General features: G+C 40.2%; 1 protein-coding gene across 1 annotated transcript; it reads right to left on the bottom strand.

Moving 5' to 3' along the window:
* Positions 1-12,872: 12,872 nt before the first annotated feature.
* Positions 12,873-18,038, bottom strand: Rdh14 (retinol dehydrogenase 14). The gene is made up of 2 exons (XM_075984015.1): positions 17,601-18,038; positions 12,873-13,895 (listed from the first exon to the last, which is right to left on the bottom strand). The coding sequence occupies exons 1-2, from the start codon at positions 17,985-17,987 to the stop codon at positions 13,278-13,280; spliced, it is 1,005 nt and encodes a 334-aa protein (XP_075840130.1). The 5' UTR covers positions 17,988-18,038; the 3' UTR covers positions 12,873-13,277.
* Between the last annotated feature and the right edge of the window lie 598 nt (positions 18,039-18,636).

The following is an 18,636-nucleotide window of genomic DNA, read 5'->3' as shown; positions in this document are numbered from 1 at the left end:
CTAGTTTTCATTTGACTAATAATTTCTTGGAACATCTCCTCCTCCTCCCTCTTTCAAACTGTTTCATTTTTGTATTTAATCTTTACTAGTAACACATTAGATTTCAAAGAAGACTGTCCAAGCCCTCTGTTGTGTTTTTGCAGAGTAGTTCCTACCGCTTGCATTTATCTTAACTAAGCACTTTGGTTTGAATGCACAACGCTATTGTGTGCACTTCATACTCTACTTTTTCTCTTCTCATTCTTTCCTCGGGTTATTTTACCATTTCATTTTTTGCTATGTGATGCTAGAGAAGAGGGTTTTTTCTTATTAGTGTTGCAGTGAACACATGTATCACATCAGTGTCCTTAGCAAAGTTTTATTATTGATAATTACTTTTATCTGATTTCAGGATAGTGGAAAATCTTGGAATGCTTGAACTCGGTGTTTCCACCGTCCAGAAAATAGTTAATGTTTAAACAATTAAGTCTGCTATTTCACCCACCCTCCACACACGCACACATAATGTACTACTCTCCATTCATATTTTCTAATGTACCTCTGAGTTCTAGTTTCAGTGGTCTCTGTACTGTTGTCTATTTTGGATAACTCGGGTGTTCCATCTGAGACATTCCTCTGATCAGAAGTGAATCACTGAGGATACCTCAGATGGGGTTATGATGGAGGAAGGTTGTTGGCTAATAAAGAAACTGCCTCTGTCCATTTGACAGGCCAGCCTTTAGATGGGTGGAGTAAACAGAACAGAATGCTGGGAGGAAGAGGAAGTGAGCTCAGACTCAACAGCTCTCCTTTCTGGGGCAGATGCGATGAAGCTCCGACCCAGGATGGACGTAGGCTAGAATCTTCCCGAAAAGCACACCTTGGGGTGCTACACACATTAATAGAAATGGGCCAGGCAGTGTTTAAATAAATACAGTTTGTGTGTTGTTATTTCAGGGCATAAGCTAGCCAGGTGGCTGGGAGCCGGGCTGTGGGAAGAGGCCCACAGCTCCTTCAACAGGGGTATGTGTGGTAAGTCCTGTTTTGGCACTTTAGCTAACATTTAATTTCATATACACTGTGGACATATAGCTTGATGGGGTAGGCAGCAAGCTGGCAGTTATTTCTGTTCAGTTCATTCTGGTCTCTGGCTCAAACTATTGCTGCCAAGAAGGCCACTGTCTATCTTTTAAGGGTGATTCATTTATTCTTTCTAGTAGCTTCTTTGATTTTCTCTGTCTCTTTTTTCCTGGAAGTTTTTTTTTTTTTTCTGTGTGTCTTGATAGGAATGTTTTCTTTGTTGCTGTTAATACAGATCACTCCTGGTGAGCTTCCAGGGATTTTGGAAGGTGAATAATAAGTATGTACAACTAAGACACACCAAGATTCCCCTGTGCTCTGTGTGTGTGTTCATTCTTTCCAATCTCTGCTAACCATTGATCATTCTGTTACTTCTATGGTTTGTATATTGCAGAATGCAGTAGTTTCTGGTTCACACAGTGTGTGGCCTTTTATGGCTGATTGCTTTATGGCTTAAGCATAAATCATAAATACCTACTGCCTGGCAGCAGGTGTCTTGTCAGCAGTGAAATCTATTTCGTGGCTTGGAGGTACCAGTATTTGCTCTCCATTCGTTCGTTCATCTCCACTGTTCCAAGTTTGGGGCTGTCATGATTAAAGCTGCAGCAAATATATGTAGATTCCATGTCCGTGTGCGTGCTAATATTTTAACATGGAACTTTCCTCTGTTCACATTTCAAATTAGCCTTCCTGAAACTGTGAATTTCTGTTTTAATCATGTCGAGAATGTTCTTACTGTCACTTCTAAAATTGTCTCTGTTCTCACTCCCTGTTGTTTCATTTCTGAACATCCCGTAATTTCTTTTTTTATTCCACCTGTTATATTTTCTTGTATATCTTCCAAGGTTTCCATCTTCTGTCTCTCCCATTAAGGTTTGGTAATTTCTTCCCCGACCACCACTCCCCTTCATTTCTCCTTTCTACTCTGTTCAGCCAACTCTACTTCTGAGTCTTTTCAGTTATATTTTCTTTTATAAAGATTTTATTTAATTATTACTCAAGTCTATCACTTTTATAATTGTCTGTTTCTGTTGAAATTTTGTTGAACATAGTAGCTGTCAATATTTTATCATTTTCATCTGATAATTCTTTTGTCTGAACTATGAGTAGAGGGTCAGTGTACCCATGCCTGAATTCTTAGTGGTAGCTATTGTACATAAAAAAACTTTTACAGAGGCCACTCAACCCCTTCCAGAAGGTGCCTTGCAGTGAAAATTTGTTTTCTCTTGTCAATCACTAAGGACACTCCTAATAATTATGAACCAAATCACTGGTTTGAGTTTCTTAGACTTTCTTGCTAACCTTAGTTTGGACTCACTGGAGGCTAAAGTTTAATTTATAGCCTTGAGGGAGTGAACTTGCTTCTTTCCTTCTGCCTTTCCTCCTCTGCTCCATGTTAGTAGAACTCCTATCACAAAGAAAAGTCTGGGCAAGAACGTAGGTAGCTCATGTCTATATTTACTTTGAGTAGACAGCCATTCACAATCCAGATTCAGATGTCTAATTTTGTGTGATCGTTCATTTCTATTGTTTTCAAGTGTCAGAAAATGAAATAACAAAAGTTTGTGCACATTGTTTTCTAGATTAGCAGAGAGAAATAGGTGCCTTCTTGACGAAAGTCATCTTTTTGTTTGTGTGAATTTATTTATTCACATCGATTGGATTTTGATCTGATAACATCTCCTTATCTTACAGTTCTTTGAAGTTAAAAAATTACAAGAAATTTCATCCAGAGTTGTCTTTAAACAATGATTAGTTTTTGTCATTTAGCCTAACAAGTCCAAATGCCAATGATCCTTCAACTAGTTTTTAAGAGGCCCAAAAGCTTTTCTCTGTCACCTTTCACTTTAATTAGACAAATTTACATGAAAGGATACTGCTATGCCAGGTATGTTACCAGTTTCAGAATAGGAAAACTATTCTACATAAATGCCGGCCTGAATTAGTGGTGTTTCACTAATAGGGTATGTCTAATGTCTTTGACTTCCAGGCAGCTGTGGGAGAGTTAAAAGTGTTTCATCGCAAGAGAAATAAATGCATTTACTATGAAGTCCCATAACACGGTCCTTTTGATCATTGCATTATGATTGAGTTCAGACATCACCACTGTTTGTTCAATTTCTCCAAAGCCATGAAAGATGATATATTTCCCTCTGGCAAGAAACGAACACTGTGCTGGGCACTGGGTTATTTAACCACACTGATAAATAATTTACACTTAGGATATTACACAGAAACCTTTTCAATTAGCTTGTGTTGACAGGGAAACTAAATAGAGTATACTTAGTGAAAAAAATTAACACATTCTTTACTTGTGTGGCAGAAACAAACTTATTTAAAATAATACCTATTCTGGGAAATGAATATATTTAGGAGAAATTTTGAAAAAAGAATAGTTATGAACATGAGAATTAAATATGTATTATTGTTTTGAGTTCAGAGGAAATGTTAATTTGTTTTATGAAACTTAGTTGGTTCCTACAAAAAGCATCTGCTAAAATATTAAAGCAGCCAAAAACTCTAACTACTGAAGGATTTTGGTTAAACCATTTGCTCATTATGGCCAAAAATCATTTTTTTGTTTTCTGAATTCCAATTTCTTATCCTTAATAGAGGATTAAGAATTCGTTGCACACCTTGTTGTTGTATTAGAGGTGATGCTTATAAATCTCTCCTAGAAATGGTAGCTATACTAGAGTGACTTTGATCACGTGTTCTTTTTGGGTCATTTATTAAGTCATGATCTTATTCTAGAGATTCACAAAAGAACATGTTATTATTGTGAAAAGAATAAAAATGCCCTCAAGTTTTTACATTTCTAATTTCACATGAAAATTCATTGAGGGATAAAGTAAATGCACAGTGGTTTTTGCAGAAATAATTGTGTTGGCCTTAGCATGCCCTGTTTAAGCAACTGAAAGCAAACCGCTCAATACAGTTCATTAGATCTCCAGAAACTACTGGATGGTGGGAGCCAATAATTGGGCTAATCAGGGGAGTTGGTGGCAGGAGTCAAAGCATTTTTTTCAGCTTGTGTGACTTCTCTGTAGACATTCCAGCCTCCCTCATACTAATTCCCAACTACCAATGGTTATAGTTACAGAAAGTGAAGAAACCTTTCTGTAGGAACCTGTTTCCTAGTTCCTATTTCCACTGTCAAATAGGGGTGTCCCAGAGAACCCAACCAAAAGGGCTCTCTCTACAAACACTGAACACTAGCATATTTTGGAGAGTGCAAGATGCCCTGCTCTGCTCTCAGGGCCACGGCATCATCCCCATCTTACTTGAACATCAGTGAGGTGGTAAACATCTGACCTTTCAGGTTACCAATAAACTGATTAATAACCCAGTATTAAAAATAACAGCCCAATGTTTTGTACTGATTTATGGCCACTCTTGTCAGAATAAGAGAATAGAAATGACTTGCTCAAATGCTTGACTTCTGTGCAGTCACAATGTTCCACTCTAGCTCTTGGGAACCCTTGATTCACCTCTTACCTTGGCTTCTCTGATTTTATGTGCAGCACAGAAGAAGAACTAGCTATTCCTGAGGATTCCATTGTGAACCCTTTTTCTCATCCAGTCCCAATAGCCCAAACACGTATGCAGGGCTATCCATCACAAGTCATTCTGCAGTCTCCTCTACATGGCTGCTGAGGAAGCCCATGGGCTACCACAGATTTTTTAACTGGAAAGGAGCTGTGATAAATTAACTGGTTCAACAGACATCTCAACTTAGGTATGGATATAACTCTCTAGATATATGTATGGATGGATATTCTTCCAATGGTCAGCCTATTGCACTGTGAATATTTGTCTCTACCCCTGCCTGTTTCTTTCTTTTTTTTTATGTGTCCACCTTTACATCTCTGTGAGCTATATAGAGTGACAAAATGTTAGCTGAGATAAATTAAAAGGGAAAAAAGTCACATAAAAGTTAACAGCCATCAAGGCAGCATGCATGATTCTAAGGGCTTCTTGAAGAGCCACTGCTAGAGGAACAATTCACCTAATACAACCATTACTGGTTATCACCAAACATTCAAGCAAGAACTAGAACTCACTTTCTTTGCGCTGATTCATAGCAAAGATTCTTGTTACCATTTGGTTTTCCAAACAAACTTCCTCGTTGGAATAAAAAGAATAGATTTTCTTCTCTCTCTCTGTCTCTCTGTCTCTGTCTGTCTGTCTGTCTGTCTCTCTCTCTCGTTTGTTTTTCTTCATCAACAAACATCACCAAATTTAAATACCCAAAGCTACTAGGCTGACATTTATACATTACACAGTTTTAATTTTACCAAAGAATTGCTATGGTAGATTCCGCTTTCACCAGCTCTGTGTCTCCATTTATTCAGACTGAAACACTCAGGTTCTCTACTTAGGCCATCTATCTGTATCTGCATCATTTAATCATTGAAAAGGTCAGTCATCCTGGTGACCTATTTTATCTGTTGGAAGCAGAATCCATGTTGGATATTTTAAGATGTAAGGGACAGAAACATAGTGACATACGGACCAATAAACTAGTGGAAAAGACTAGAAGACTGGGGTAAGTTACAGAGTCACTGAGAATATTACCAGAACTAATCAGCTTGGTGAAGTTACTACTTCTGCCATAATCAGGAAGGCAAGGAGCCTGGAGGCTTTTGTTGGAGCTACAAGTTACAACTTGGGTTATCACAGCCCTGCACCAAGATCGGGACTTGGAATCAGGATACCACCAACTCTGTTCCCTTCACTCAACACCTGTACTTGTGAGTGTACCCATAATCATCAATGTACCCAATTGTTCCTCGTCCTCATAACAAACAAACTACATAACAAATGAAGCCGAGCCAAAAGAAGTTAACTATTCCAATGATCTTTCTTGCCAGAAGAAAATATCCCATTGTGGCATGAGGAAGGCTTCTTTCTCCGTGTTTCTGTCAAAATCCTCGTTTAATGTCATGAGTTTGGGATAGCATGTTTTTATGCATAATATAGGCAATGTAGTTCTTTCTGGGTTTGGCTTTATAAAAACACCCTTGAGAAGATCTCACCTATACCAAGCTGGACTAAGCAGTATATAGACAAAAGGGAAGTAGAATTTCTGATCCCACTCCCAGCAAGCTGCCATGCCCAGTTCCTGTAGTGCTGGAGGTAGAACCCAGGGCTCCATGCATGCCAGGCAAGTTCACTCTACCAACTGAGCTGCATTCTCTACCTTTTGTTTGTAAATGCAACAATTTGTAAAATTTTAAAAAATCAGTTTCATTTATTAATAGAAAATTTATTTTCTATACAATATACTATGATTTTAGTTTCCCTCTCCCCAACTCCTATCAGATCCTCTTTATTTTCTAAGCCATCCAAACCCATAACCTTTCTTTTTTCAGTAGACTACAGACTTCTAATAATAAATAATAAGATAAAATGAAAACAAACCAGAAAAGTGATTGTGGGTAGAAATAAAACTAAATACCAATTGATTATATCTCAATTTTCAGGTTCGATTTTCTCTGACCATTTTCCTATAAAGTTTATATACACCATGCAAGCCAGCCCATCTTCCATAAAGCCTATTGTTTGCATACGACGTCTTACATTTTTATTTGTGTGGATATACATAAGCCATGCATACATGTGGAAGTCAGAGGACAACTTGGGGGAACTGGTTCTTCCCACCATGTGGCTATGAACCCAAGCCATCAGTGCTGGTGGGAAGAGTCCATCTTGCCTGTCTATATGTAATGTCTTAATTCCTGTGTATATTTACATTTGTCCGTGTGCTCTAGAGTTGGATATAAATCATGTTTGGTGTAAGGTCCGCTTGGAAATCTGGGTACTACTATGTACTAAGCTTACTACTACTGTTTCCTAAGCTGATACAGAGATCCAGTATGTAATATATGCACCACTGTGCAAGTCTGCATCACATAAAGAAGGAGACTGAACAATAGACAAATCGTCACTGCAAAGAGTGCTTGACCATTATCCCCTTCCTTTCTAATCTGCTATGTAATTTTTTAAAATTTAAGCATAGTCTGTCTTTTTATAGTCTTCATTTATTATTTTTCTAAAATTACCCAAATACAGTCATCTTTTTTCCCAGTTCACTAAGAGAGACATGAAGCAAAAATGTGTATTCAGAAAAGAATAAAGATAATATACATCCACACCTTCTCCAAAAGACTGTGATGGCTTTTACAACAACCCCAACTTCATTTATCTATAGGATGGCTCTTGATAGCTTTGTGTGAGCGTTTGGAAGTTCAGCCAAGCCAGCTGCAGGAGCAACACAAAGACAATAGCTCCCACACACGGGGTTACATGGATTAAAGAACCCGATCCATCAGTAAATCTGCCAGATGGCCATGGACTAAAGCTTGTAACTCTCTCACTTTCATTTCAACAGCAGCAAACAATGTTCAGTGTTTAAAATAAACTCTTCCAGATGAGCTAAAGATAAACTCAGAGGTGGGTGGATCTGATCTTGCTGGGCTACGGCTCTGAAGTGTTTGATTACATTAACGAGAAACCCTTGGGTAGAAACCCTTTCTGTCAACAGATTGCTTAGACCTGGACACTTACTACATGAAGCCATTTCCTGTGCTTTCATGGGTTGGTGGCAGAAACTAGTTTTGCTTTTCTTTCTTTCTTTTTTTTTCTTTTTGAAGAAGCTAAGAATGATAGGGCTTGGCATTTCCTCAAACCATACATACAGCTTCCAGGTATAGCTAAAAACCCAACATGTATGCAGATTTACAGAGATTAAAAAAACAATTCTGAATCCATTTAATGTGTTTACCACAAAATATTTAACTTATTCATCTTACTAGTTTCATGGTGGCACAAAGAATGGGAGCAGTTACAAAGGTTTCCCTTTTCATTCTGCTAATGAGTGGATGATGACGTAGATGTGTGCAATGTGACAACAACAATGAAAAGGTGTAACTACTTTGTCTAAGTTTAGATTTATAAATGAATGAATGAATATATCTTCAAAAAACCTCAAATATCAGCAATGGGACCGTAACACATACATACCACAGTAACTTCTGAATTCAACATGACAGCATTAAAACAATAAACCTTAAGCATTCAGGAACTTTGCTATTTACCATAATTAGCTGGCACTTTTTAAATGAGGGAGAGAAAGGCAAAGCTGATAATGAAATTAAATCTGAAGGAGCAGCTGCAAAAACATGTTGGAACCACACTGATTACATCAGATAATCAATTCAGCACGTTGGTACATTAAAAAAAGAAGTCATTCCAAAATTTAGAAGTCATTGGATAATTATGAATTGCCCCATAGAAAATGTGTATTGCAAATCCCATCCAACTGAAATTCTTCTGAAATGCCAGTGATTACTGTGTCTTCCACAGGAGAAGCCCTCCTCTTTGAAACTGGCTGGTTCCCTGAAAAGGCTTAAGGAAGGAAATAACAGTGGTGAGCCGTCTACACCATGAAGCTATTACCTGAGCTGGAAACAGAACGCATTCATTCATTAACCTTCATCTCATTTGAGGCTAAGGGCTTAATCAACCTCCTTGCTGCGCTTTGAGCTTAAATCCACTTGGAATTGTATCTTCTAATACTCTGCTCACGTTGGGAGCACAGTCTCTGAGTTCCAACTTTGGTGTCATTTTTTTTTTTTAAAAAAGAGGACCAAACAGTGCAGTAGAAGGACGAAAACAGGAACGCGGTATAATGCTGCATGTGGACAAAAATGTCGTAGTAAAGTCAATTGTTTTGTCGGCCTATAAATTAAACAAATAAAAATGAAAACAAGCAAAAAAAAAAAAGGAGCAGAAAAAAGGACCCAGCTTAAAGTCACTTTCAAGGCAGTGAGTCCCCAAACTTTTTGTGCATTCAGAGTATTTATTTTTCATAAAGATAGCTGTTTGTCACTTTGTTCAACCGTAAATTTCCAATGATCTGCCCTCGTTTTCTTGTTGCAAAGCACTCAGACGGTATTTTATAGAAATCCACTTTTCTTCGACCTTACATTTCAGCAGTTTGTGTTATGACTATTAAATTGTCCTGTGATGAACACAGCTAACGAGCACACAAGGACACATAGCTTTGGCTGGCTTTTCTCTGTTGCTGCCTGCGTCCCCAGGATGCAGATACCAGGCCAAGGTCTAACCTGTGAAAGATATTCAAATATTTGTTAATTGGACAAGTGATGGCACATAATCTCCTTGTCTTAACGATGACAGGACGAAGGGGAGCAAAGGGTCCAGAGTTATAGCCAATCTGTGGTATATAGGCCACACGTACCCCAGGACAGCTCGAAATGTGGTTTGCCACATAATTATAAACTTACCAAAAATGTTACAAGGGCCCTTTCCCTCCCTCCCTCTCTCTCTTTCCTTTTACGTTTTGCAGTGTAGTTTCACAGCTTTCCGGCATGAACTTTGACAAGGTATTCTCGCAGTGTCCAAAGGATGGACACAACACCATGCTAAAAGGGAGCCCATCACCACCTTTACAGGAGACGATACTCAATTTGTGTGTTTCTCAGAAAGGATGGGGATTCTGCTCTTACAGTAAGTCAGTCACATGGTGGCTCCTGAGGAGTGCATCAAAGTAGAGTAACTTTGATTAAACATCTGGCTTGGCAAAACCCTCTTCCTTGCTGTCTGCAGAAAGCCGGGCATGCCTTCCGACTTTCCTCTAGGAATTAACTACCTTCCTCCATGTTGACCTGTAACTAATTTAACTCCCCATTGTCCAGAGAAGCCTTGTGAACATCTGAAGCTGTCTGTGGGGGCCCAGCTCCTGAAGGGTGATTAGTAACATGTTCTCTTTAGTGATTCTTGGGACATTTGGAATCAATTAAATATTCAAATATAGATTTTTCTTAGATCTCTAGCCAGGCCCAGCAGGTTTGTGTGGGGACGGAGCTGGAAGCAGATAACTGCTATTCCTCACCCCAGAATCTATAGTTGGAGATAGATTTCAAAATATACTCTCTAGACCTCCTGGGTCTTCGAGTAAATAATCATACAAGATTAAAAATCATATAGAAAAACAGAAGCAGTCCTGTACAGAAGGAGTTGCTGTTTTTACAAGCACTGCAGAAAGATGAACTCTATGTGAATGTAGCAGGCTTGGAAGACGGCACTGAGGTTGTTGAAGTGCAATAGAATATTCTGGACTAGCTGAGCATAGGTTTTACAGTTTTATAATATTGGAGTAAAAACAAAGACAGTATATGAGGATATATAACATGGGTTGACAATGACTCACCAAACCTGAAATATGCAGTTAGCTTTCTGCAGAAAGAGGCTACTGGTTCATGGTTTAGAGTCCTTTCCATCAAACATAGTCAGCTAATCATTACTGTTCCTGATCGATATTACTACGACTGTCATTATTAGCATGTTTTTGAAACAGAAGTGGATGCATGCCTATGTTACCATCTGTCTAAACGCTTGACTCTGACACATTCATTTCATTGACCAGTCCTTTGAAGTAGGTAGTTGTCAGGCAGCAAAATAGTTCAGTGCTTGCTATAGATGCCTGATGACCTGAGTTTGATCTCCAGAACCAAGGACAAGGTGGAAGGAGAGAGCAGAATCCACAAACTTGTTCACTGACCATCATATGTCTGATGTGGCACAGACATATATACATGACCAGAAACTTTACAATGGACATTGTAGCTGATGCCAGAGCAAGGAAGACAATGTTTCAGAATGGTTATGTAATTTTCCACGATCACTAGAAGAGTTAAGTTGGGGAGTGACTAACTAAACCCAGTGTATCTGGTATGCTAAGAAATGAAACCCCTTTCCCAGCTAATTGTTAATTGGGAACTCCGCTAGATTAAGCAATGTGGGTAATGTTCAAAAAGCAGACTAATGATTGTGCTGCCAATAGGACCAACCTGCTTGAATGAAGTCAGTTTTAAAACCAACCAACCAACCAACTAACACATTACAAAGGCAAGAATAAGGAGGGGAAAATGGATTTCACTTTACTTATTCCATTGCTTAGCCCAGGCTTGCTCTACCAGTATTTGCTGAGAGTAAAAGTATCAAAATAATGGAACTGTTTCTCTTACTATGTTGCGTGGTCGAAAGATCATGAGTGAGTTATGGGAGAAAGAAAGAGCTGGAATGATCTTCCCATGCCGCTGCTATGGGCCTTCGATTCCATCAGGCACAGTAGTGGAGAAGACATCTTCCAAATGGCAGCTCATTTTATCGTAATAGCTGGTGTTTGCAGATAAGTTTCTTTTCCCATCACTATAAATTAATATATCCTATTTTACTGTGGTGCCACAAACAAGAACGCTGAAAGGCTCAAAAGGTCCACATCCTCTGAAAAGCATCGGGTATCACAGTACAGCCAGAGAAAGATGGTATTAAACGAAAAAGGGAGCTCCTTTTTAATGAAGCCGAGGTGTAGGACAGATTTATTAGCTTCTATTTTTCCAAGCTGCATTCTCGTGTACTTCCTGCCCATATTTCCAAGTGAAGCAGGTCTCTTTGTAGGATGACCTTCTAAAATACATTTCAAAGGATATGGCGTAGCTCTGCCCACTATGCCCTCGGAGACACACCTGTGATGAGAGGACCATTTGCTGTACTCAGAAGGCGATGCTCTAAAGGAAAGCAGACCTTTAGCATGATCTGCCAAGATTGTTCCAGTCTGGAGAAGAAACAGTATTTTTAACCAGGTACGGCAAGTTCTTAAAAATAACAAGCATTAGCTCTGCCCTAATGGTTATTAAACTAAAGGGTGCCGCCTCTCCCTTGCTGTTTTCATTAACATTGAGGTGACAGGACAAACAAAAAGTGACGTTATTAAGTTGATGCTTCTGATGTTAAAACACAGAAGCCTATAATATGCCCATTTTGGCTGAACTATTTTTATAAAACATTTTTATTTATATTTATTATATATGTATATATTTAATAAATAAAATTCATGTGTATGAAATATGTATTTTATAAAACATATGTAAATGTATTTATAATTCATTCTTTGTTGCTCTTTTTCACTCAGTGTCAGTTACACTTTAAATTTTGAGGGAGAAAATTTACTTTCTTTGGATAATTCTTTTAAATTGTCTACCAGCCCTGGAGTGAACAATTAGTGCACTTTAACAAAGCTAAGTCAGGAGAAACAAAACAAGAAGACAGAATTGCTTCTGCCTAAAGGTCCACCTGCTGGACATGTGTCGGGGAACATATGAAGAGATGATCCGAAGGCAAGGGCCTGGATGACTCTTCTATATTCAGGGCAGTCTAAGAGGGTTGTGACCAGACATTTGCCTGTTTAACTAAGATTGTAAGTTTGTTTTTCATTATTTCATGCACTCTCTTTCAACGTGTCTAGTCCACTCTGTTGGGCTGTGGTGGCTAGAGTTCTTTCCATTCAACAAGACAGAGAACAGGCATGTGACAGTTTGTGGAGTGTCTCCAGGGTGTATTATAGAGCTTACAGTTTACGGATGATCTATCAACTCCAATAATCTATGTCCCTTTGGGGAATTCCAGCCCTACATCACTGCTACATTTATATACTCAACACTGACGTTTGAGTAAAAGACTTCTACAGAAGGAAAAGGAAAAGCAAAAACAAAACAGCAGAAAGAGACTAAGAAAACTTACTGCAAGGTTAACTGGAAAACCATCACAGGTTTGAAAGTGTGTTAGGACACAAGGTCATAGATTGGAGTTCTATAAACAAAAAGTTTCCGAGCAGCATACAAGATATGACAGGAAGAACATGGGTACAGCAAGACTACAAAAGGCCAGGGAGGACAAGCTATGGACTGCACCCAGATACTTCTAAAGAAATGCACACCGAGGAATCGGCTTCATACATTTATTCCAAGTAATAATTTATGTGCACACACTAGGCATACTATTTCCACAAAACAGGCATTGTAGGAAAAATTCTTAACATCTCATTATGGAAATCAAAAAGTTTTTGAAAACCCTCTCAAGGTATCTTTTAAATTGTGGATATCTTCAGCATCTGTAATTTGTGATTGCCCAATTATAATTTTTAATAATAAAACAGAATGGTTTCTCTCACTTTAGTTATTTAACTTTTTATTAGCCCACCTAACAGTGCCCTTCAAATACTCATGTGTATCTCTCAGCAGTATTACCGTAAAACCCAAACTGTGTTCAAGGAGCACACACTCACAACATGCTGCTCCCGACCAAGGCTGTGATGGATAGTCTTATAAATAGCCCTTTTATCTTTACTCCTACTTTAAAATGCCGACCATCACTTCACTGATATCCCACAGTTTTCTTGCGACTGACTCATCCATAGCTTTGGGCAATAGTTCTTCCTCCTTACAATCTCCAAAGTACTTTCCGGATACCCCTTCCACCTCGGGTGAGGAGGCTAAGTAGATGGAGGTCTGGGCACCTTCTAGTGGAGATTTGAAAAACGCCCACGATACCAAATTAAAAAGTGGTCTGGCCAACAGTGGGATGTGTATGTGCCTCCCGAGGTTTGTCCGCACAATACCAGGATGCAACACATTGACAGTCACGTTTGTGCCTTCTAAGCGACGGGCTAGTTCTCTGGTGAAAAGAATGTTAGCCAGTTTGCTTCGACTATAAGAGAAGCTTTTATTATAGCTCTGTTCACTGTTCAAGTCTTCAAAGTTGATGTCTCCATATTTATAAAGTTTGGAAGAAACGACGACAATCCTGCTGGGAGCGGAACTTTTGAGGAGGCCAAGCAGAAGATTGGTGAGTAGGAAGTGGCCCAGATGGTTCACTCCAAACTGCATCTCAAAGCCATCTTCAGTCTTCATGTATGGGCACTGGAAGATCCCTGCATTATTGATCAGGACGTCTAGCCTGGGTTCCTCCTTTAAAACCAGAAAGAGAATGCAGAATTAGGAACACACATTTTCCATAGAGCTCTTTTCACTCAGGTCTGTTTTCCTAACAATGAGAAGAGTTTGAGACTAAAACTAATCTCAAGTTCTAGCCTATGTATCCAGTAACTGTTTGAAGCACTGTCAACCTTAGACTTTCTACAACTTAATGATTATGAATGTGTATACTCTTACGTTTCACTCAGATGTTGATGATATAATTATCAAGGTCTTTTTTTTTTTTAAACAGAAATACAGCAAATTTGGAGGTGAGTGACTCCTAGGATTGTATGTCTTCTCCTAATTTCAGTTGAACTAGAAAAATATCAGTTTGGTGTTGTTATGTCAAAGTTATAATGTGTCCCTGTAATAAACCTAAAAAATCATGCAAAATATGAAAAAAGACTTTTAAGGCAATCTTACATGATTAGGAGGTGCCTGCTTGGTCCCTTTCTCAGATAACCTTATCTACTTTTAATGTTCTTAAGTTCAAGTCAGACCCAAGTGACTTGGTCATTGTCACCAGGCTTCTAAGAGGCAAGTCAGAATCAGCCTGAAGATGAAATCCTTAGATTCCAAAGCCCATTCTCATAATTAGTAACCTAGCCTGGCCTTCTAACTTCTAACTGGTCTGTTTAAAACAGAGCTTCATCTCCTGAGTAAATTGGGAGCATGGGGACCCTGGGAGAGGGTTGAAGGGGAGGGGAGCAGAGAAAAATGTAGAGCTCAACAAAAATCAATAAATTAAAAAAAACAACAACAACAGAGCTTGAGTCAAGGTGAGCACGGCAGACCACTTCCAGCAAAGGGCTGGTTTTGTGACTCCCACCTTGTATCACCACCAATGGTAAATTAAGATGCTTTACTCTGCAATCCTGTTAAGTATAAAATGTCACCACAGGGACAGAATAACTTCAAGGCAGTTTCCCAAAATTGGGATAAAGAACGGTCAGAGAAGTAAACTTTGGACTAGAGCGAATATTGCTAAAAAATTAAGAAAGGTTAATCAAATCATTGAGTGGATAACATCAAAATATTAGTAACAACACAGGACCATGATGGATGCCAGGAGTATAAGAGGTAGAAGAGATAGCATCAACAGACACCATTAACCATCACTGTGGTTCCAGAACTCGGCCCTTTCTTCCCCATATGAAATCTCTTCTAAGCACCATACACCTCCACATCTTCCCAAATTAAAGTCCGAAACTGCACTGTTCTCACAGGGAGTCTTTTCATTCCTTACATCATTTAGGTAGGTTTTTTTTGGCTCTTTCCTGGCTCCTCTGTCTCTTCTGATGACAGGGAAAGAAATGCACAATGTGTTCCAGGTGTAAAGTCACAGTGATGACCTATGATTAAATTAATTTCAGGTCAAATTTCAATTCTCCCTCTCTCTCTCTGCCAAGTGTAAGTGAAAAAAATGTGTTACATTTCACAACTGTTATCAAAGGCTACCTGTCAGTTAACTGTTTCTCATTCTGGCCCGAGGAAAAAACTTTTATGTTTTGTACCAGTCAACTTAAAAAGGGGAATATGAGTTCACAGATACGGGGAAGGAAGGAGTGTTCATCTTCGCTAATCTTCTGGAAAGGGCTCCAGAATTAATCACTTCTGACCTATCATTCTTTGCTGGGTTTGTGTTAAGACTTTATCATTTATTATTTTTTAAATTCTAGAAGATAAATGGCATAAATTCCAAGAATACCAAACAGTGAATGTCAAAAACCTCCATTTCTTTTTCCTTCTAATTATAATCACTGAACTTCAGGGCCAAGCAAGAATGTAAATACTTAGGGTAACACAACCTCTTTTTCTGTTCCAAGCAGCAAAGTATCAGGAATGAACATGCTCAACCCTATACATGTCAGTGATCAGAATGACCTGCTTTCTATGCTTCCATATCTCCCAGAGACTAATATTGCTACTTGATTTGATACACGCAAATGACATGTTAACAACCAATTTCTTTGACCTGCACCAGCTCTAAACATGCAACATGCTTCCCTAGAACACAACAGGAGCTTGCTATGAATGGTTTGAGGGGAACAGTGATACTCTCTACTCATTATCTCAAAAGCTACCACCTCTAGGAAAGTGGTTTAGTATGGGCTTTCTTCTGATGACAGGATTTCTTTGTACAGCTTTGTGTTTAACAGTTATTAACAGCTATGGTCTTTTTTTAATTAATTAATTAATTTATTAAGGATTTCTGCCTCCCCCCCTCATCCGCCTCCCATTTCCCTCCCCCTCCCCCCATCAAGTCACCCTCCCTCATCTGCTCAAAGAGCAATCAGGGTTCCCTGACCTGTGGGAAGCCCAAGGACCGCCCACCTCTATCCAGGTCTCCAAAGGTGAGCATCCAAACTGCCTAGGCTCCCCCAAAGCCAGTACGTGCAGTAGGATCAAAAACCCACTGTGATTGTTCCTGAGTTCTCAGTATTCCTCATTGTCCTCTATGTTCAGCTAGTCCGGATTTATCCCATGCTTTTTCAGACCCAGGCCAGCTATGGTCTTAGAAGCAAGGGCAAAACTAAAACAATCTACGCAGAACAAGAAGGAGGGTGGCAATGTCCAAGCTGACTTGGGGACTGGGAAAGTTCCTACAGTGGCAAACAAGCACACTGTTCCATTAGCAATCACGACTACATAGAGTTAAACAAGAAACTTCTTTTTGAGGGATGCCTATTATTGGACCGTTAGAGAGTTGTTAGGACATGCAGGCTTAGGCTGCTTAGGTCTAACTGCTAACAAATGAACTTCCAGATATTTCTTTGATCTAAGTACATCATGGGGGAAAAAAAGCCAGACCCTCAGCTTTAGAGTCAAGAGATTCCAACTGAGACAAGCAGTCTCCCTGTGCCTGGTTGACTTTAGATCTACCTCTGGTAAGTCACCTTGGCCACAACCTTTCTACTTCAGTGGAACCTGTACCATCCACCCCTCAGCCACCAAGCACCAGAAAAGCAAAGACTGAAGAAAGACATGTTACTTAACCTTCCTATGTTTCTGTTCCCTATTACGAGGTGGAGATGTTAATGCTTGCTTTAATACAATTAAAGTCAAGATCTGACAATAACTAATGGTGTGCTTGGCACATCTCCTGTCATACATCAAATGTTCAATAAAGCTAGGCATATGATTTTTATTCCTGTTCTGCTTAGGGCCATTAAGAGGATTCCAAATTCCATTTTCTTTGGAAATGGGATAGAATCTAGTTAGGGATGATGCAAAAGTTGTCAATCAGCAAGAGACACTCCCTACTTTAGCAGAGCAAACCAAAAACAAAACAAACAAAATCAGGAAATGGGAATAAGAAAGAAAAACAGCAAGGAAACTTTTACAAGGGGCCTAACCAAAGCTCTTGGCGAGCTTTTCTCCTGCAGTGCTCTCAGGCCTTGGGACACCATGGAAGATCTGGCACACATTTTACTTCTGACACAGGAAAAACAATTCAAACACGGGGTGATGATTCCTGGACTGTCCTTGCCTAACAAAACGGAATGTCCAGACACTAGCTTATTTATTCACTTCCTCTGGGGACATCCCAGGAATTCCTTCTGGAACCTGCCCCTCCTCCCAGCAGGGTCCCCCACAAGCAGGTGTCTTTCTCAGCCCTGCCCACTCTCAAGGTCACACCAGGCAGGCCTCAGGGGCCCCTCCCCCGTGGGTGGCTGGGCTTCAGTAGACCCACACCTGCAGCAGTTCTTGGCAGAAGGCTCGCACTGAACGTAGAGAGGCAAGGTCCAGCTCCTTGACGACCAGCTGGCCTTTGGTGGCGTCGGGATCTTGACCCCCAGCCTGGCCGAGCTCCTGGCGGAGCTGACCCGCCGCCTCCTCAGCTCTCCCGAGGTCCCGACAGCCCATGATGACCCGCGCCCCAAGGCGCAGCAGCTCGGCCGCCGTGGCTCTGCCCAGGCCGCTGTTTGCCCCGGTGATCAGCACTGTCTTCCCGTGCATGAGGCTCTGGTCCCCGCCTCCCTGCATCCGCTGGCCCCTGGCCCCCGAGAACCGCCGCACGGCCAGCCACAGCGTCCCACCCAGTGCGGCCAGGAGCGCTGCGGCCACAGTCGCCACAGCCATAGCCTTCCGGGCAGGGTGCACGGAGCCTAGAGCACGAGTTCCGGTATCCAAAGGGCCACTGCACGCAAAGGACTCTGGGGCGCCGCCTTCCGTCCTGGACTAGTGCGCGCGCGGGGCTTGCTGGGATTTGTAGTTTCCCCCCTGAGGGCACCTCGAAGTAGAGTTCATCTTAGAAACTACCCTGTGGAAACCACTAGTGGATTCATTTAGAAGCTGACAGTGTTAAAATTAGCATGCGCCTGCAGACGACGGGACGTTTCTCACTTTGATTTTGTTAAACGGCTGGCCGCACGGAACTAACAAAGGACACAGCCTTAGTTTCCAGTAATGTTCTTTCTAACTGGCAGATGACTGTTCTAGGTGATGATGGGTAGAAATTCATTCGGCTGGGTAACGTTAAAAACAAACAAACAATGTTTTTAAAAGTTAACTAAGCTTCTTGTGAACCAACTTATGAACTTATGTATGCAAATTCTAAATTTATCTAAAGAGCTGCCATTATGACTTACACAGATAGAGATGTACAATGGGATTCAGTACCCTTCAGAGAAGTAGCTTGACTGGAGCTTGACAGTTCAAAATGTTTTACAATAGCAGCAGCAACAACAACAACAAAATAAAGAGAAAAAGGAAGGAAGGAAGGAAGGAA

This window comes from Microtus pennsylvanicus, chromosome 8 (genome assembly GCF_037038515.1).
Source record: "Microtus pennsylvanicus isolate mMicPen1 chromosome 8, mMicPen1.hap1, whole genome shotgun sequence".
In the NCBI taxonomy this organism is placed as follows: domain Eukaryota; kingdom Metazoa; phylum Chordata; class Mammalia; order Rodentia; family Cricetidae; genus Microtus; species Microtus pennsylvanicus.
Note: the sequence above shows the minus strand (reverse complement) of the source record. Positions and strands in the feature narration are given on the sequence as shown.